General features: G+C 44.5%; 1 protein-coding gene across 7 annotated transcripts in view; it reads left to right on the forward strand.

Annotated features, from left to right (window-relative positions):
- The window catches only part of tbrg1 (transforming growth factor beta regulator 1), a 147,884-nt gene that overhangs the window by 33,720 nt on the left and 96,633 nt on the right, over positions 1–17,531 (forward strand). For 6 of the 7 annotated variants that reach the window (XM_041176520.1, XM_041176521.1, XM_041176522.1 and 3 more), the window contains 5 exons: positions 3,779–3,815; positions 7,175–7,237; positions 13,238–13,477; positions 14,137–14,207; positions 14,679–14,920. In XM_041176520.1, coding sequence (XP_041032454.1) covers positions 3,779–3,815; positions 7,175–7,237; positions 13,238–13,477; positions 14,137–14,207; positions 14,679–14,920 — 653 coding nt within the window. The remainder of the gene's footprint in view (positions 1–3,778; positions 3,816–7,174; positions 7,238–13,237; positions 13,478–14,136; positions 14,208–14,678; positions 14,921–17,531) is intronic. The other variant, XM_041176525.1, reaches the window with a different exon arrangement.

Genomic DNA, 17,531 nt, shown 5'->3' on the forward strand with positions numbered 1-17,531 from the left:
TATGCCGTTTAACAGCTTTCCTAGTTTGTGGATAGACCAGTACCCCTGCCCCCCAGGTCTCTCTTCCTCCCTTAAAATTGTGACTTTTATTTTGTATTGCCTCTTCACATTCTTCCTACCAAAGTCTATCACTGCAATGCATTAAATGTCATCTGCCATACATCTGTCCCTTTCACCAGCCCTTCTCCTGCCTATTGAAGTTTGTTACTGTCTCCTACTGAGCTTCAGAGTTTCCTGCCATTTGCAAGTTTTGTAAAAGTGCCCATGTACCGAAGTCCAGGTCGTTGGTATATGTCTGTAAGACCAGTGCTGACTCCTCTGCCGTTACTACCTTCCAGTCCAGAGAAACAACTGTTCACCATTACTCTCAGTTTTCTGCCCCTCAGCCAGTCTTGTATTCATGCAGCCACCGCCCCTTTCATCCTGTTGGCTTTAATTTTGCTAACACCTCAATTATGTGGGTATTTATCAGATGTCTTTTGAAAGTTCGTATACCATGAACTGCAATACCCTCATCACCCGCTCGGTTCCTACATCAAAGAACAGTCCAGGGCTACAATCTCAGCAAAGTTGATTCATTTATTAGTTACTGACTGGGGCACAGAGGCTTCTCATTGTTGGAACAAATTATTTTGCAGAAAAGTGAGAGAAAGCAAATGCTTGTTGGTGATATTTACTCTTGTTCTATGAGGTATTAGGAAGTTCACTGGATTTACGTGATGAGGGGCAGAATTTTGCCCTCGTGGGGCAGGCTCGGTGGGGGGCGGGCAAGAAGTCAGCCGCCACCCACAATCGGGGCTGGACCACGATTTCACGCTGATGGGCCGATTAAAGCCCACCCAGCCAGCGTGAGACACGTGCTGCAGCGCTGAGCGCTGCCTGTGTGTGGGGGGTAGGGGGGTGGAAAGGTGGAGGATGCGCAGCAGCGGGGGGGAGGGGAGGGTGGAAAGGTGGAGGATGGGCAGCGGGGTGAGCAGGAACTTCACACTGGAAAACCTCCCTGAGCCACAGAGCTTTTTAATGACCGATCGAAACCTGCCCTTGACTGAGGCTTCACCAAAAATCTACAGGTCGCTTGCCTGCCCTACTGTGAGGGCAGCGAAAAATTTAAATCAATTGGATCGTTAATGGCCTTAATTGGTCTTTTAATTGTGCGTGGGTGCACTGCCTGCTCCCACACACGCTCGCTGACCAGAACATCAGACGAGTGCGCGATGGTGTCAGGACACTCGCACAATTTCATCGCTCCTCATCTAACACATCGCTCCTCATCTAACACATCGCTCCACATCTAACACATCGCTCCACATCTAACACATCGCTCCTCATCTAACACATCGCTCCACATCTAACACATCGCTCCACATCTAACACATCGCTCCTCATCTAACACATCGCTCTTCATCGTACACATCGCTCCTCATCTTACACATCGCTCCTCATCTTACACATCGCTCCTCATCTTACTCATCGCTCCTCATCGTACACATCGCTCCTCATCGTACACATCGCTCCTCATCTAACACATCGCTCCTCATCTTACACATCGCTCCTCATCTTACACATCGCTCTTCATCTTACACATCGCTCTTCATCTTACACATTGCGCCTCATCTTACACATCGCTCCTCATCTTACACATCGCTCCTCATCTTACACATCGCTCCTCATCGTACACATCGCTCCTCATCTAACACATCGCTCCTTTTCTTACACATCGCTCCTCATCTTACACATCGCTCTTCATCTTACACATTGTGCCTCATCTTACACATTGCGCCTCATGTTACACATCGCTCCTCATCTTACATACCGCTCCTCATCTTACATACCGCTCCTCATCTTACACATCGCTCCTCATCGTACACATCGCTCCTCATCTTACACATCGCTCCTCATCTTGCACATCGCTCCTCATCTTACACATCGCTCCTCATCTTACACATCGCTCATCTCACACATCGCTCTTCATCTTAACACATCGCTCCTCATCTAACACATCATTCCTCATCTAACACATCGCTCCTCATCTAACACGTCGCTCCACATCTTACACATCGCTCCTTATCTAACACATCGCTCCTCATCTTACACATCGCTCCTCATCTAACACATCGCTCCACATCTTACACATCACTCCTTATCTAATACATCGCTCCTCATCTAACACATCGCTCCACATCTAACACATCGCTCCTCATCTAACACATCGCTCCACATCTAACACGTTGCTCCTCATCTTACACATCGCGCCTCCTCCTACACTTATTCGGGTTGGCTGCGACCCCACCCGACAAGCAAAACATTGTGTCCGAGGGGTCTTTGTGTCTGCAGCGAGTACACTGAGGGGTCTTTGTGTCAGCAGCGAGTACACCCAGGGGTGTTTGTGTGAGCAGCGAGTACACCCAGTGATCTTTGTGTGAGCAGCGAGTACACTGAGGGGTCTTTGTGTCAGCAGCGAGTACACTGAGGGGTCTTTGTGTGAGCAGCGAGTACACTGAGGGGTCTTTGTGTCAGCAGTGAGTACACCCAGGGGTCTTTGTGTGAGCAACGAGTACACTGAGGGGTCTTTGTGTGAGCAGCGAGTACACTGAGGGGTCTTTGTGTCAGCAGTGAGTACACCCAGGGGTCTTTGTGTGAGCAACGAGTACACTGAGGGGTCTTTGTGTCAGCAGCGAGTACACCCAGGGGTCTTTGTGTGAGCAGCGAGTACACCCAGGGGTCTTTGTGTCAGCAGTGAGTACACTGAGGGGTCTTTGTGTGAGCAGCGAGTACACCAGTCAGTCAGTCAGTGTAAAGCTGTTTAAGGGAGAAGGCGGGAGAATGGGGTTGAGAAACTTATCAGCCATGATTGAATGGAGGAGCAGACTTGATGGGCTGAATGGCCTAATTTCTGCTCCTCTGTCTTATGATCTAAGTGATTGTGACAGGAGCAGAGAAAGGTGCTTCTATTCCCAATAATCTCCCATTTCCGAAAAAACTCCTTCTCCCAGATAACTGAGTTCATTAGGCAGGGAAATTCCTCCTCTCTAAACAATTAATATTTAACCAGTAATCACTCAACAAACAGCTGCTTGTCTTGCCTGAAACATTTAACCTACTTAAACCTGGTTTAAATGGTGCCTTTGTAATTAGGACCTTTGGTACTTGCAAATGGTCAGTGAATGTGCCCAATATAGATACTTATCCAGGATAAGTGGGAATGCTGCAAGGGATCCGGAGTGGAAATGGAAATCCCATTCCCAGTGCTTTCCTTTAATAAATAAATCTATCCAATATCAACATATGACGCCTTCTCTTTAAGTATTTGACGCAGATGTTAGATGTGGCTCAGTTGGAGAGTGCTGGCTCTCAGTCAGAGGCCATGGGTTGAAACCCTGCTCCAGATAATCTAGGATGATGTTTCAGTGCAGTGCTGATTAAGTACTGCACAGTTGTCGGTTCTGTTTTTCGGATCAGATGTTGAGCTGAGGTACTGTCTGTCTACTCGTGCAAAAGATCCTGTGGCACTATTTCAGAGAAGAGCTGGGGATTTCTCCCTGGTGTCTTGCTCAGTAAGAATCCATTGGAATTGATTATCTGGTCACCTATTTTATTGCTGCTTTTGGGATCTTGCTGCACTTCCTATATTACAACTGAAAATACACTTCGAAAATACTTCATTGGCCCTGAAGTGCTTTGTGACATCCCAAGGTCCAATATGCAATGAATCTGTATCAATGTCAGTGTGAAACTACCTCATATTACCCACTGACTGACTTGCTCTTCTTTCCTATAGCTCCAAATCGAGCCTCGAAGCCGTTCTGTACCGAGAGGTGAGTGTTCCTTGTATACATGTGGACCTGTTACTCTCCTATTCTCACTATTCATTACATCCTGATGGTCTGATTCACTTGTTGCAGCTCTTTTAATAAAATTCCTCTCTTTCCTGAATTAATTATTTTTTCCTTCAAAGGCAGAGAATGCAGGGCAGATTTATCGCTGTGCCTAAGGAGTGCATTCCCAAATTTCCAAAGATTAATCTTGCACTCTCTATGCTCGCATTCCTCTTGCTAAATTTCCAAATCCAAACATTCAATTTAAAATTGCATCCCTGTATACTTTCGTTTTTCCCCTCCAATTCCAGTGATCTGCAGTTTAATTTAGGAAAGGTGTATTTGTTTTGCTGTTATATTGTCACTGTAACTCGAGCTCTTTCTGATCTATTGAAGGCCAACGGTCCCAAGCATTGAAGGAATCAGATTTACCATGAAACAAGTCTACTCTGTTTCCCTCTCACCAACTGTCTGCCTTAATTACTGCTGGACCTTGACTAAGTCTTTAGCTACTTGACATCACAGCTATGAGAGATCTCTCTTCACCATTTGATCACACTTAGACATTTCTAGGAAGGATCCCTGAATAGCAAATAGGATGAAGAATCCTTGCCTGTGATCCCTCCCAATGTCGATCAGGGATGAAACCTCGATCTTGGCATTTGTGGCTTAGCTACTCCCTGATCAGTTCATTGAGACTATTTCTCTTCTTATAAGGATTTTAAGTTTTCTCTCTACCGTTCTGATTTTACAGAATCCTAGATGCAGCAACACACTAGAGCAACACTTCCCAAACTATTTTCCAGCTTGACCCCATTTTAACCCTTGAAAATTGACACAACCCTAAACACCAACAATAACAAAACAGCAATAAAACCATCGTGTAACATTCAGTCAATAACTATTAAAGTTTGCGGAATATAGATCAACGTATAAATTTTTAAAATGTGTTTTTAAAGTACTTTGTAAAAATATGATTGTTTTACGTATTCACCAGTTCGTCACATCACCCGAGCCACTCCAGTTCATGGATCGTGGGCGGGAAGCAGCAGAAGTGCAGGTTGAGGGTCTGGAGATGGCTTATGTTGGAACCCAGGTTGTTAAACAGTGACAGGGTTGAGGTCAGAAGTTCAGCAGCTGGGTACGAGGTGGGGCCAGGTCCTGAAATCCAGTGAAGCGGATTGGAGATTAAGTGAAGCAGCCGTAGGCAAGACCCCATGGCCTGGAGAAAGAGAAAGAGAGAGAGACTGAGAGGTGAGCAGGACAAGGGCAGGGCCACACACCACCTGGGCTTTGGTGCCAATGTGGGGTGCAGTCTTAGAGGAGAGTGAACATGTGACCCCGTTCACTGTTTCGGCGACCCCAGTTGGGGAACTGCTGCCCTAGAACTAGAAAGCTGAGAACTGTGGCTCAGTGAGACATGGAACAGTAACTGTGCAGAGTCCCGGTGACCTCTGAGCTGTATGTTGACCACCTTACAGTGTTCTGCCAGTTGCTGTGCAATATATTGGTGCGAATCTATGTTCTCTCGAATAACTTTTAACACCTTAACACCTACAGAACAAGATTCCTTAGCAAGGTTGCTATCCCCATCCAGTAATGGTGTGCACTGATTGCAGATTTTACACACTCTGACAGTTTGGAATTTCTGTACCCAAGCACCTCTTTGGGAATCTTGATTTTCATCTACAGAGAGCGACATCAGCAGTCAGATGTCAGGGTGAGGGCCACACAAACAATGCTTTACCTGGATGGTAAAAGCAGCTCTTTAGTTGCTCTGGGACATGAGGACCATGAGGATGGTGTTTCCACTTCATTCATATCATTTTTAACTGAGACATGAAGGGGCTTGTCAGCATCAGCAGCAGCAGTCCGTTAATAAAACAGATACTGCTTTATCTGCGCGGAGCAGATCATTTGAGTGAAACCCAGCTTTATAAAATTCTCGGTTCTGTTCATATAGGAGTTGGCCATTGGCTGCACCACTTTGAGCAGCATGGGATTTGCAGATGATCATAGGCTGGTATATTTATCAGTAAACTACCATGATTAGGTAAGCTATCTCATTCCCACACTGACTGGCCCTTGTGAGCAGCAGATATCACTGTTTTAAAACATTTATTCATAGGATGTGGGCTTCGCTGGCTGGGCCAGTATTTATTGCCTGTCCCTAGTTGCCCTTGAGAAGGTGGTGGTGAGCTGTCTTGCTGCTCAGGGTGGATGCTACCCAGCGTCAGTGAGGAGTTTGGGCTGTGAGTCTGTATTCTGCATGGTTAGGATCTGCTCAGATTTTCCACCTCCCTCTTATGTTAGACATCAGGGTAACCATCACTAAGGATAAACAGTACAGAAACAGGCTTTTCAGCCCAACCAGGTTAAGCTGCTGTTTGTGCTCCACTTGGCCCTCCTCCTGTCATTCCTCATCTAACCCTGTTAGCATCCTTCAGGATTTCCTTCTCTCTCATACGCTTATCTAGCTCACCCATAAATATATCGATACTGTTTGCTTCAATTACTGGATGTGGTGGTGAGTTCCACATTCTCACCATTCTCTGGGTAGAGAAGTTTCTTCTGAATTCCCGATTGGATTTCTCGGTGATTATCTTATATTGGCAGCCTCTCGTTCTTATCTCTCTGTATCCACTCTATCAAAACCTTCGTAATTTGAAAGACCTCCATTAGGGGGACCCCTTAGCCTTAATTTTTCAAGAGAAAACAAGCACGTGTTCATTTTTTTCTGATAGGTATACCTTCTACACATTTCTGATCTCATCTTTTTGAACCTTTTCTGCTCCATCCCCAGTGCCCCTGTATCTCTTATATAAGGTGAGCAGAATTGGGCCCAAGGTTTGGTACAAGTTAACGTAACTTATTTACTTTTCGGTTCTGTGCCTCCAGAAATAAATGCTTGGTTTGCTTTCTTTATGTCTCATGTTGTTTTGTGATGTGTGTATTTGTACTCCTAGATCGCTATTTGCCCATTTGCTCTTTCAATGCCAGCCAAGTTCATCAGTTCTATAGATGGACAGTTTTTAAATTGAGACAATCATTTCTAAACTCTTTACTTTTACAAACAGATCTGCTCCACATCTGCATCAACATCCTCCATAGCTTTTAGAAACACTGACTTTTCCAAGTTAGGGAAGACAACTTATCCCTGAGCACCAGATGTAAAAATGGATGATATTTCTTTAAATGCTCCCATGATTCGATTCTTTGTGACATTTTCTGACCCTTGTTGAATTGCACTCGGTTTAAATGAAATATTTTTTAATGAGGCTGCAGTACGGGTCTAAGAGCTGTTGTTTTCGGGGTGATAGGATGTTGTGTTGAGCGTCAGTGTATTTACTGTCTTACAGACTCAGAAAGGCAGCAGACGATTCAAGAGACTGGAGAACAGGAATGGGGTCTTTGCTCTGTTGGTAAGTGGGAACTCGGGTTATTTTAATTGCTGTGGCTTGTTTATTTGACATTTTCTTCCCCTTTCCCCTCCTCTCCTGGAGGCATTGACTGGGGTGCTTTCCATAGGTTTAAAAATAAAACAAAAAACCTGGAAAGCCTCTGCCATTGTGGAGTGCTGCCAGCTTCTGATTGGCCAGCAGTTCTGGGAGGCAGGATGAGGTCTGGGAGACAGAGGGAAGTCCCTTCTCTTACTAATTTAAGCACTGTCACCCATGACCCTGTATATTTTCTTCCCTTCAAATATTAATTCAGTTCTTTTGAATAATGCTGTTCCGTCTGCTTCAACCATTTATTCCAGATCACAACTCACTATGTAAAACAAATAAAATGTTTTCTCATGTTGCTACACATGCTCATGGCATTTACCTCTGGTTATCAAACATTCTGCCATTGGAAACAGTTCCTCTTTAGTTGCTCTATCGAAGCCCTTCATGATTTTCAACCCCTCCATCAACTCTCCTCTTAATCTTTGTTCTGTAAATAGGACCAATGCAGCTTTTCCACTCTCTCTACATAACTAAGTCCCTCATCCCCAGTGCCATTCTCTCCGACTCTGACTAACTAATCGAGTGACCTTTATAATTTTCTAATCTAATGCAATTCTCAAATCAAGAGTTTGGGAAGATTATTAAGAATAAGTGCAATTTTCTCAGCTACCTCTTTGAATATCCTGGAGTGCAAACTGCCCAGTCCTGGAGATTTGTCTAAGTCTTATTTAATCTGTTACCTTTTTTTGTTACTTATATGAACCCAATAAATTCCTCCCCTTGATTTATCTTTAATTTCCCTTGAGCAACTAGTGTTCTATCCCCTTCCCTGCTGTGTAGACTCAAAATCTTCACTGAGTAATTCTGCCATTCCTTCTTGTTAATGACAGTATCACCTGCATGTATCTTTAATGGGCCCAGATTTCCCTGAGCCACTCACTTTCCCTAACAATATTTATAAAACCGTACAAATCCATTCATGCCACTTTGAGAATATTCAGCTTAAAAATCCAGAAAAATAAGATCTGGTATCTGCATAAGAAAATATAAAATCATTTTGGTCGTTGTGGAAACTGGACTGGTTTACAAATGATGTTTACCTTACTAGCCTATACGTGACTCCAGTTCCCCACTAAAGTGATTGACTGTTAACTACACCCTGAAATGGCAGGGCATGTCACTCAGTTGTTAGAGATGGGTAACAAATGCCGGTCTTTCCAGTGACTTCCATGTCCTGAGAATGGATATAAAAATAAAATCCCCAGTAAAATAATTTCCTTCATCATTGTCTCCACTTGATCCATTGTGCGAACTCCAAACTCCGTTCCAGTCTTGGCTCCAGTGCACCACTTTTCTTTTACCTGTGTGTATCAGCTCTCCAAGAACCTGCCAGAAACAATCACATCTCAGAGTTACATGATTAGGACACAGCTTCGTGATTGGTTGAAAGAAATCTTCCTGTGACATGATTGGTTCATGTTTAGTGAGCCAAATAATCAACCAATCAGGAGCAGTTCAGTTGCACCAGTGCCAATAGGGAATAAATCAGTGGCTAAAAACAGAACAATCAAATCACTTGGTTTTTTTCCAAAGTAGCAATTGTGAACTGGCAAATAGCATTAAGCAACCAATCAGATTGGTGAATAAATGCTTTAGTCATCACTGGAAATTTCAGTTACCTGAAAACATACCCATGTGAAAATACGTAGAACCTAAGAAACACTTCAGAATCAAGTGTTCTTCCTGGCTCATAGTGTTGCCCGTACAGTCCCTAGAAACATGTTCTCAGGCCTACTCCTTGAGCTCCATTTGAATTATTGTCTGGAGTTTAAATAATTAGATTATTTATTCTCTATGCATTCCACACCCTCCCCCACCAGACATGGAAACCGTCACGCATTTCATTTTGACCTTACCCACAGCTTATGATGAAGTTCCAACAACCCACTTCTTTCTATCTCTTAACGCAGTTCCCGATTCATGTCTTCTTCAGAACCTCTTGCTCCCCCATTTGCCTGTCTCTGCGCCTGTTGGACATCTTGCTTATCACATCCTTGAACCACCCTTCCAGAGTACTTCCAGGCAGGGCTAGAGCTGCAGGAGGAGATCATGATAGGAGAGGAGGCGCTTGAAAGACTAGTTAAAAGAGGGGAAACTGGAGCAAATTAGAATTAGTTGAGGGGAGCAAGCGAATGAATGAAGGAGGAGGGTGACTTAGGATGTGTCAGATATGATTCACTCTTGTCTATTTGTCGGTAGGTTGTAGGTTCAGTTTCCACCCCAGAGCCCTGGGCACAGACTCCAAGCTGTCTCATGCTGTGCAGTACTGAGGGAGTGCTGCACGATTGAAGAAGCTGCCTTTTGGATGAGGGATTAAACTGAGGCCCCACCTCTCTTTTCAGGTGGAACTAAAAGATCCCGTGGAATTATTTCTAGGAGTAAAATAGTTCTCCTAGTGTCCTGAATATTATTTAACCCCCAACTAATATCAGTAAAATGGGTTATATGGTTAAATATCTTATTGCTATTTTTGGGAGTTTGTTGGACACCCATTGGCTGCTGCGTTTCCTACATTATAATAGTGAGCACACATCAGAAGAATTTCATTGGCTGCAAATTGGTCTCATCAATGACCTATCCTCCAAAATATGGTCCGAAGTGGGGATGTTCACTGATGATTGCACAATGTCCCGTGCCATTCACGACTCCTCAGATACTGAAACAGTCCATGTTCAAATTCAGCAAGTCCTGGACAATATCCAGGCTTGGGCTGACAAATGGCAAGTAATATTCACACCACACAAGTGCCAGGCAATGACCATCTCCAACAGGAGAGAATTTAACCATCGCCCTTTGACATTCAATGGCATTACCATCGCTGAATCCCCCACTATCAACATCCTGGGAGTTACCATTGACCAGAAACTGAACTGGACTAGCCATATAAATACTGTGCCTACAAGAGCAGGTCAGAGGCTGGGAATCGTGCGATGAGTAACTCACCTCCTGTCTCCCCAAAGCCTGTCCACCCTCTACAAGGCACAAGTCAGGAGTGTGATGGAATACTCCCCATTTCGCCTGGATGAGTGCAGCTCCCACAACACTCAAGAAGCTTGACACCAGCCAGGACAAAGCAGCCACTTGATTGGCACCCCATCGTCCACTTACACTTCTCTCCATCACCAACACAGTAGCAGCAGTGTGTACCATCTACAAGATGCACTGCAGAAACTCACCAAGGCTCCTTTAACAGCACCTTCCAAATGCAAGTCCACTACCACCTAGAAGGACAAGGGCAGCAGATAGATGGGAACACCACCACCTGGAAGTTCCCCTCCAAGCCACTCACCATCCTGACTTGGAAATATATCACTGTTCCTTCACTGTCACTGGGTCAAAATCCTGGAACACCCTTCCTAACAGCACTGTGGGTGTACCTACACCACATGGACTGCAGCGGTTCAAGAAGGCAGCTCACCACCACCTTCTCAAGGACAACTAGGGATGGGCAATAAATGCTGACCTAGCCAGCGAAGCCCACACCCCATGAACGAATAAAAAAAGCAGTTTGGGACGCCCAAGGTCATGAAAGATACTGTATAATCGCAAGTCTCTTCTTTTAGAAAGTTAGAGGGTGTGTGCAGAAGTGAAACAGGAACAAGTGAGACTATTTTGGAGACAAGAAGAGTGGAAGAGGATGAGAGTTTTCTGCTGACACTGTGAAAAAATTGAGAAGTGCTGAATCAATTGATTTTTGTTATTGTCTGGGATGGTCATAAGTGAGTGAAGTCAGGTGTAGAAATATGAATACAGAACGTTTTACTCCAGTTTGCAGCAGAATTCGATGTGCCTGCCAGTAAGGACAAGTCCCCTTTCCTGTCTAGGGCTCCCACAAGCTGGTTCATCGTTGCTCAAATCTCTAATATTGCTGAAAAAAGAGACATGTTGTTGTAGCTTTTTGTTTTGCATTCATAGGACAGATGCAAGAATACCAAATTTCAAAGGAAGCAACATGAGAAAAGGGTGCTGATTAGTTGGCAAGTTGACTCTGATAGGTCGGGGTGTTGCCCTGGAGAATGCACCATGGAACTATTTTGCCTCAAGAACACAATGATTAGGAGCAGGAGTAGGCCGTTCAGCCTCTCGAGCCTGCTCCATCATTCAATAAGATCCTAGCTGATCTGATTGTAACCTCAACTCCGTTTTCTTGTTTGCCCCTCCGTAACCTTTGACTCCCTTGTTGATCAAAAATCTAAGGCAGCCTTGAATAGATTCAATCACCCAGCCTCCATTGCTGTCTTGGGGAAGACACTTCCACAAACTAATAACCCTTTGAGAGAAAAAATTTCTTCTCACCTCTCATTCTTCAAAACTCCAATGGGTATCGGCCCAACCTGCTCAAACTTTCTGAAATGGAATAACCCCTTCATCCCAGGAGTCAGCTGAGTGAACCTTCTCTGATCTCCATCCAATGCAGCTTTATCCTTAAGTGAGGAGACCAAAGCAGTATTCCAGATGCAATCTCACTCAGGCCTTGTACAGTTGTAGCAGCACTTCCCTACTTTAATACTCAATTCCTTTCGTAATAAACACCAGCATTCCATTTGCCTTCCTTAATACTTGCTGCCCCTGCATACTAACATTTTGTGACTCTTGTACCAGGACACTCAGATCCCTCTGTACTGTAGATTTCTGCAGTCTTTCTCCATTCAAATACTTTACTGCTTTTTTTATTCTTCCTGCCAAAGTGGACAGGTTCACATTTTCCCACATTACATTCCATCTGCCATCTTCACCCATCGTTCAAATCTTTGAGATGCCTTACCCTTCCAGAGTAATTTGAGGTAGACTGGGGACTTTTCAGGTCTGGAAGTGGCTGTCTAGCACTCCCGTACTCTAAGCCACTCCATTTCTCCCATACCCCAGTCCTCAGAATCCCCTCAATTCCAGCATCCCACCAGCTCTCCCTAACCCCCTGAGCCTTCTCAGTTTCCTCCTTGGCTCTTCCCAGAACACTCTCTGCATCCTGCACCACTCAACATTGCTCCCAGGCTTCACACCCCAGCCAGTACGTTCGTTTATTGCGTGACCACTCCAGAAACTAGCCAACCCTAAACCACTCTCTCTTGCCTCTTGCTTCCTCCAAGCCACACCCCACCTTCTCCTTCAATTGTTTATGTTGGAGTATCACTTTGATCATCCTGTATACCGGAAACCTTAGAGCAGAATCAGAGGTTGAAATTGAGTAGTCCAATAAAGGAACGTTTCACAGAGTGATAGCACATTGAGAAAAATGTGGTGCGTCAAAAGAGTGAGAGTGTGTGACACAAAAATAGAGATTGGGAAAGATGCAGAGAGATGATTACAGAAAGAGATTACTTTCTGTGAGTGACCAGTATCACAAGAGATTAACTGTGTTGTGTGTAGTACAAGATATAACAACCCATCAAATCTCATCACGCCTGCAAATATAGACCTGTGGCTGGTGTTGGATTAGGTCCTGACTGTAGATGGTGTCTGTGGCTACATGTAGTCTACCAGCTGAGGAAAAGCAATCAGCCAGGGTCCCTACTTTGAATGGCAATCCTGTGACCACTGCTGGAAAACTCACCAGCACCAGCAACGGGTGAGGACTCTATGGGCTCAGGTGTGACACGCTCCATTGTGAAATAGCCTGTTGATACACATGCAATATCCAGCCACTTGGTCCCGACACCCAAAGTACTGGCATTAGCTGAACAGCTGTCTGATCCTCAGTCAACAGTTTTAAGGAGGAAGAAAAAAATGGACAGATATCTGATATCACTTTTGAACGAGCAGCTTTTGAAGATAATTTCTTTAAAGTAGTAAAGCATCTCAAGGCACTTTACAGGAGCATCATCAGAGAAAACTTGCCTTTTGCAGTGATAGAGACATGGTAATGACGGACAAGAAAACCTATTTCTTCTAAAATGGTCGAATTTTGCCTTCTAGACGGAGAAAGAACGGCAGCAACTCCTCCAGACCTACCCGACACAGCCCTTCCTCGTGCCAGTGACTCACCCACCTGAGTATCCGAATCCTCAGTTAATGGACCATCTCTCCAACTTCCCTTCCCCGGCCATATTCCAGGAGTCAAAACCCAAACTGAAGAAGGTTTTGAAGAAGACCCTGAATGAAAAGTATAAGATTAAGTACCTCAGACTGCGGAAAACTGTGAAAGCTCTGATTTTTGTGAGTATTTGCATTAATTTTGAGCAGCATTGTTGGACTGGAAGCAGGAGCGTGTAGTTATTACCAGTCTTTATTATTTTATGTAAAGATAATATACATTTCATTGTATTGTACTGCTCCCTGCTTGTGAAAATTAATAAATTGAATCAGGCCTAAGCTTTGGTCTGGTAAGTATGTGCATCAAGTCTCCTTGTGAAAAAGACACGACACATTTCAGGAACCGAGGTTAAGATTCTTGAAAAGAGTCATACAGACTCGAAACGTTAACTGTTTCTTTTCTCTCCACAGATGTTGTTATACCTGCTGAGTTTTTCCAGCATTTTCTGTTCTTGTTTAAGATCCTTGGTCCTGGCTATCATTTACTGAGATTTTGTGCAGAATTGATGTACTTTAACTCATAGGGAGCAGCAGGGTTACATTTAGAATGGATTGGTGATGCTGAATCTGAGAAATGATTAACTGTGAAAGCCCCAAATTATAAGTCACTGAGGTTCTAGCAAGCATTTTAGCTGCTGTTTTATGTAGACTATGTTGTCAAACATAGTAAACATTCTGTGAGGGAGTAGAGCGGGAAGTATGGGATGCACATTTCTGAGTTCAGTACAAAAGTGACCTATCTTTACCAGCCTCCTTATGGGTATGATGTCTGTATATTTCAGGAGAATGCAGCTCTCTGTGATGAAATTGCTTACATTGAGCAGAAATTCATCCAAACTAAAGAGGAAAGACGGTAAGGGATATTTTCATCGATATTTATGCTTCATGTTTTAGCTGCCTCTGCTTGTGGCTGATTGGTTGTCTGTTGTGTGGACAGATTAGGGTAAACATATTGTTACACTCAGTACTGAAACAAAAATGGGTGGTAATAATTGAAAATTTACAGTGAGTTACAACCTTTGTGGATGTTTTTGTCTAAAGTGTTAAAGTTCCTTGCCCTTTGAACTGTAAAATTGTTTTACCAAAGCATTTGAAACTTTAAAAAGTTGCATTTATTCATTCTTCAAAGACAATATTCATATAAGAAGCTGTTAGTCTGTCAATCGACTTTTCTCAAAAGAATAAACTTTTGAAATGAGCAGGATTTGTAACTTTCCATTTTTTCTCCTCCATTTCACAAACTCATTTATCCAGTTTAATTGCTGATACATAAACCGGATGTTTCTAGCCATGATGTTGTCCATCTCTCTTTAAATGCACTTAGGTTCCTATTAAAGAGGCTATTGCAGCACCAGAACTTAACTGAAGGGGCTGACCTTGCAGGACCCACCAGCGGTGTGCTTACCTCTCCCATGTACAATGTCCCTGGAGGAACCAACCAAGTGCCAGGAGTGTCAAACCTCCCCACAACACCGGTTACCAGTACTTCAGTTGGAGAGGAGGCACTGGGGAAAAAGTCCAAGAAAGACAAAAGAGATAAAGAAAAAGATAATGGCAAAGATGATGGTAAGCCTTTGGGTAACCTGTATACACTTCGGGAGTGACCAGCGTGCTTGTTTGATGCACAATGGTTGCAAGTTGGTGTCAGGAAGCAGAGCATGTGTTTAATGTAACTGCTGCTGACTGTGCAATCCCAGCAGAGCGTCAGGGGAGTCAGTACAGATCACATAATCTCATTGAGCATGGAGTGCAGCTTCCTTTAGCAGCTCTATTACAAAACTACTGGTTTGCCTGTCCCAGGCACTGATCTGCACATCCTCCTAATATTAGAGGCGGAGCAGACACAGAAGGGAGTTACTGTTTCAGGTGCAGGCCAAACAGGGAAGGGCCGCTTGTCAAGATACGATGTGGGAGGTTGGTAAAGAGGCTTCAAGGGGCAGCGATGGTGGAGCAGAAGGACAGCAAGGTCAGTGAGAGGCAGCTGCAGAATAAATCTATAAAAGGTTTGGAGAGCCCCTGCGGTGTCACTGAGCTGCTGAGGTCTCCTGCGGAGCCTCATTATCCCCCACTCTTTGCTCTGTGCCATGGGGCAGGTCCTGTTATTGTTGATAATGGAGATTCTGTTTTGAAAGCAGTGCTGCAGACATGTTCAGCATTCCTGTCATCTGACTTCTCCTAAAGATGGGTTTTCCCACCAGTTTTCTCCTGTTCGGAATCTGCCGTTCTGTGGATGTTGCCAGCTCTCTGGTACTTGAATATGTTACTATCCTTTGCCCATGAGACTGAGGAGTGGGTCACAGGAGACTATCGTACCTTGGGGTGGGCAGGGGGGTGGGATCAGAGCCAGCACTTTCCAACAGGAGTCACTGGATAGAAATCAGGAGGATGAACCCTGAAAGATCATTCTCTGTCCAAGGGTGATGAGACCACTTGTAGCACCCCAGATGTTGTGCTTACACACCACAGTATCTGGGACCTCTTGGTCTGAAAGGCTCAGTGTTGCGGTGACTGTCCATCCTCACTCTGTTAGTCATTGGGAAAGATTCCTCATGCTGAATTTTAAATCATAAGAGATACCTCTAGGTGCTGTCATGGTGAAACATGCCACCTCCAGTCGTTCCACACACACCTCTCTCCAGAACAAACTTGCAGTTGAGGCTGGGAGACCATATCTTTTGGTGAAGAATAGTGGGGAGGGAGTCAGTCCGTCTCCATTTGGGTCACCTCATGGGGTATTTCCCACATTGTTGGTTTTCTAGTTGGCCCAGTTTAGAGATCGTTCCCTCCTATTTGAAGGAAACACTCATGGCTATTGGCCCTGTGGATTCCATGTCCAACTAAATGGAACATCACCATGCAGAATAGAACACTGTTCCAAAACGAACTTCAATAATGTAACATTGGCCATGGCTGAACTCCAGATTATCTCCCTGGATATTATGAGGCTTACCCTTATTAAGTCTACAGCACAGAAACAGGCCACTCAACGCAACTAATCTGTGCTGGTAGTTATGCTGCACAGGAGCTGTCATCCACCCTGGCAACATGTTCTATTCCTTTCTCCCTCATATACTTCTCTAGCTTCCCTTGAAATACTTGTGCTTATTAAATTCAGCCACTTGTTGTGATAGCTAGTTTTCACTGTTCTCTGGGTAAAGAAGTTTCTCCTGAATTCGCTATTGATTTATTAGTGACTATCTTGTATTTCGAATCCCTAGTTTGAACTTTCCCACAATGGAAACATTTTCTCTATGTCTAACTTATTCATAATGCTAAAGACCTCTATCAGGTCACACCTCAGTTTTCTCTCTTCAGGAGAACAGAGGTCCAGCCACCAGCCTTTTCTAGCTCCTGTCACTTCTGGTATCTTCCTTGTGAATCAAAGAGTACATTTGGCAATTGTCTCCATTCCCGTTTATTCTGAGGGAGAAACAGGAGAGAATCCTAACACTGACCATCCCAGGGAAAGTTAGTGGCTGCATCCTGGTAAATGTTCACACTAGTTGACACTTTATCACAACACTCGGTGTCTATGCCCCAAATGTTAATCCACAGAGAAAGCTCAGAGACTGTAACAGGTGGTCTAAACTTCCCTCTCCACCCACAGCTCAACAAATGCCTACAAGCTGCCAGAGACTGTGCAGTCACCTGGGGCTGTGCTTCACCCTGTCAGTCACCAGGGGTCACGCTGTCACCCTGTCAGTCACCAGGGCTGTGCTTCACCCTGTCAGTCACCAGGGGTCATGCAGTCACCAGGGGTCACGCAGTCACCCTGTCAGTCACCAGGGGTCACGCTGTCACCGTCAGTCACCAGGGGCTGTGCTTCACCCTGTCAGTCACCAGGAACGTTACTGTCACATTCTCAGTTTCCAGGGGCTGTGCAGTCGTTTTGTCAGGTCACTATGTGCCACAGAATGCTGACAGTACAATGCACTCCCAATATAAAAGACAATAGAGAGCATTGAGTGGATTCTGAGATAGGCTGGGGTGAACTAAGAATACTGCTGTCAGTGTCAGTGAAAACACTCCTGCTTATACCTGAGCAAAATATTATTCCGCATTGGATCCAACTCGCAAGGTAGATTGTTCCACCTGGCCAGGCCATTATTTGTATTGGAAGGGGTGGGGGTCTGGGGGGCTTGGGAGGAACGATTCTTTTGTGGAGGGTAGATAGTTT

Source organism: Carcharodon carcharias, chromosome 28 (genome assembly GCF_017639515.1).
Source record: "Carcharodon carcharias isolate sCarCar2 chromosome 28, sCarCar2.pri, whole genome shotgun sequence".
In the NCBI taxonomy this organism is placed as follows: domain Eukaryota; kingdom Metazoa; phylum Chordata; class Chondrichthyes; order Lamniformes; family Lamnidae; genus Carcharodon; species Carcharodon carcharias.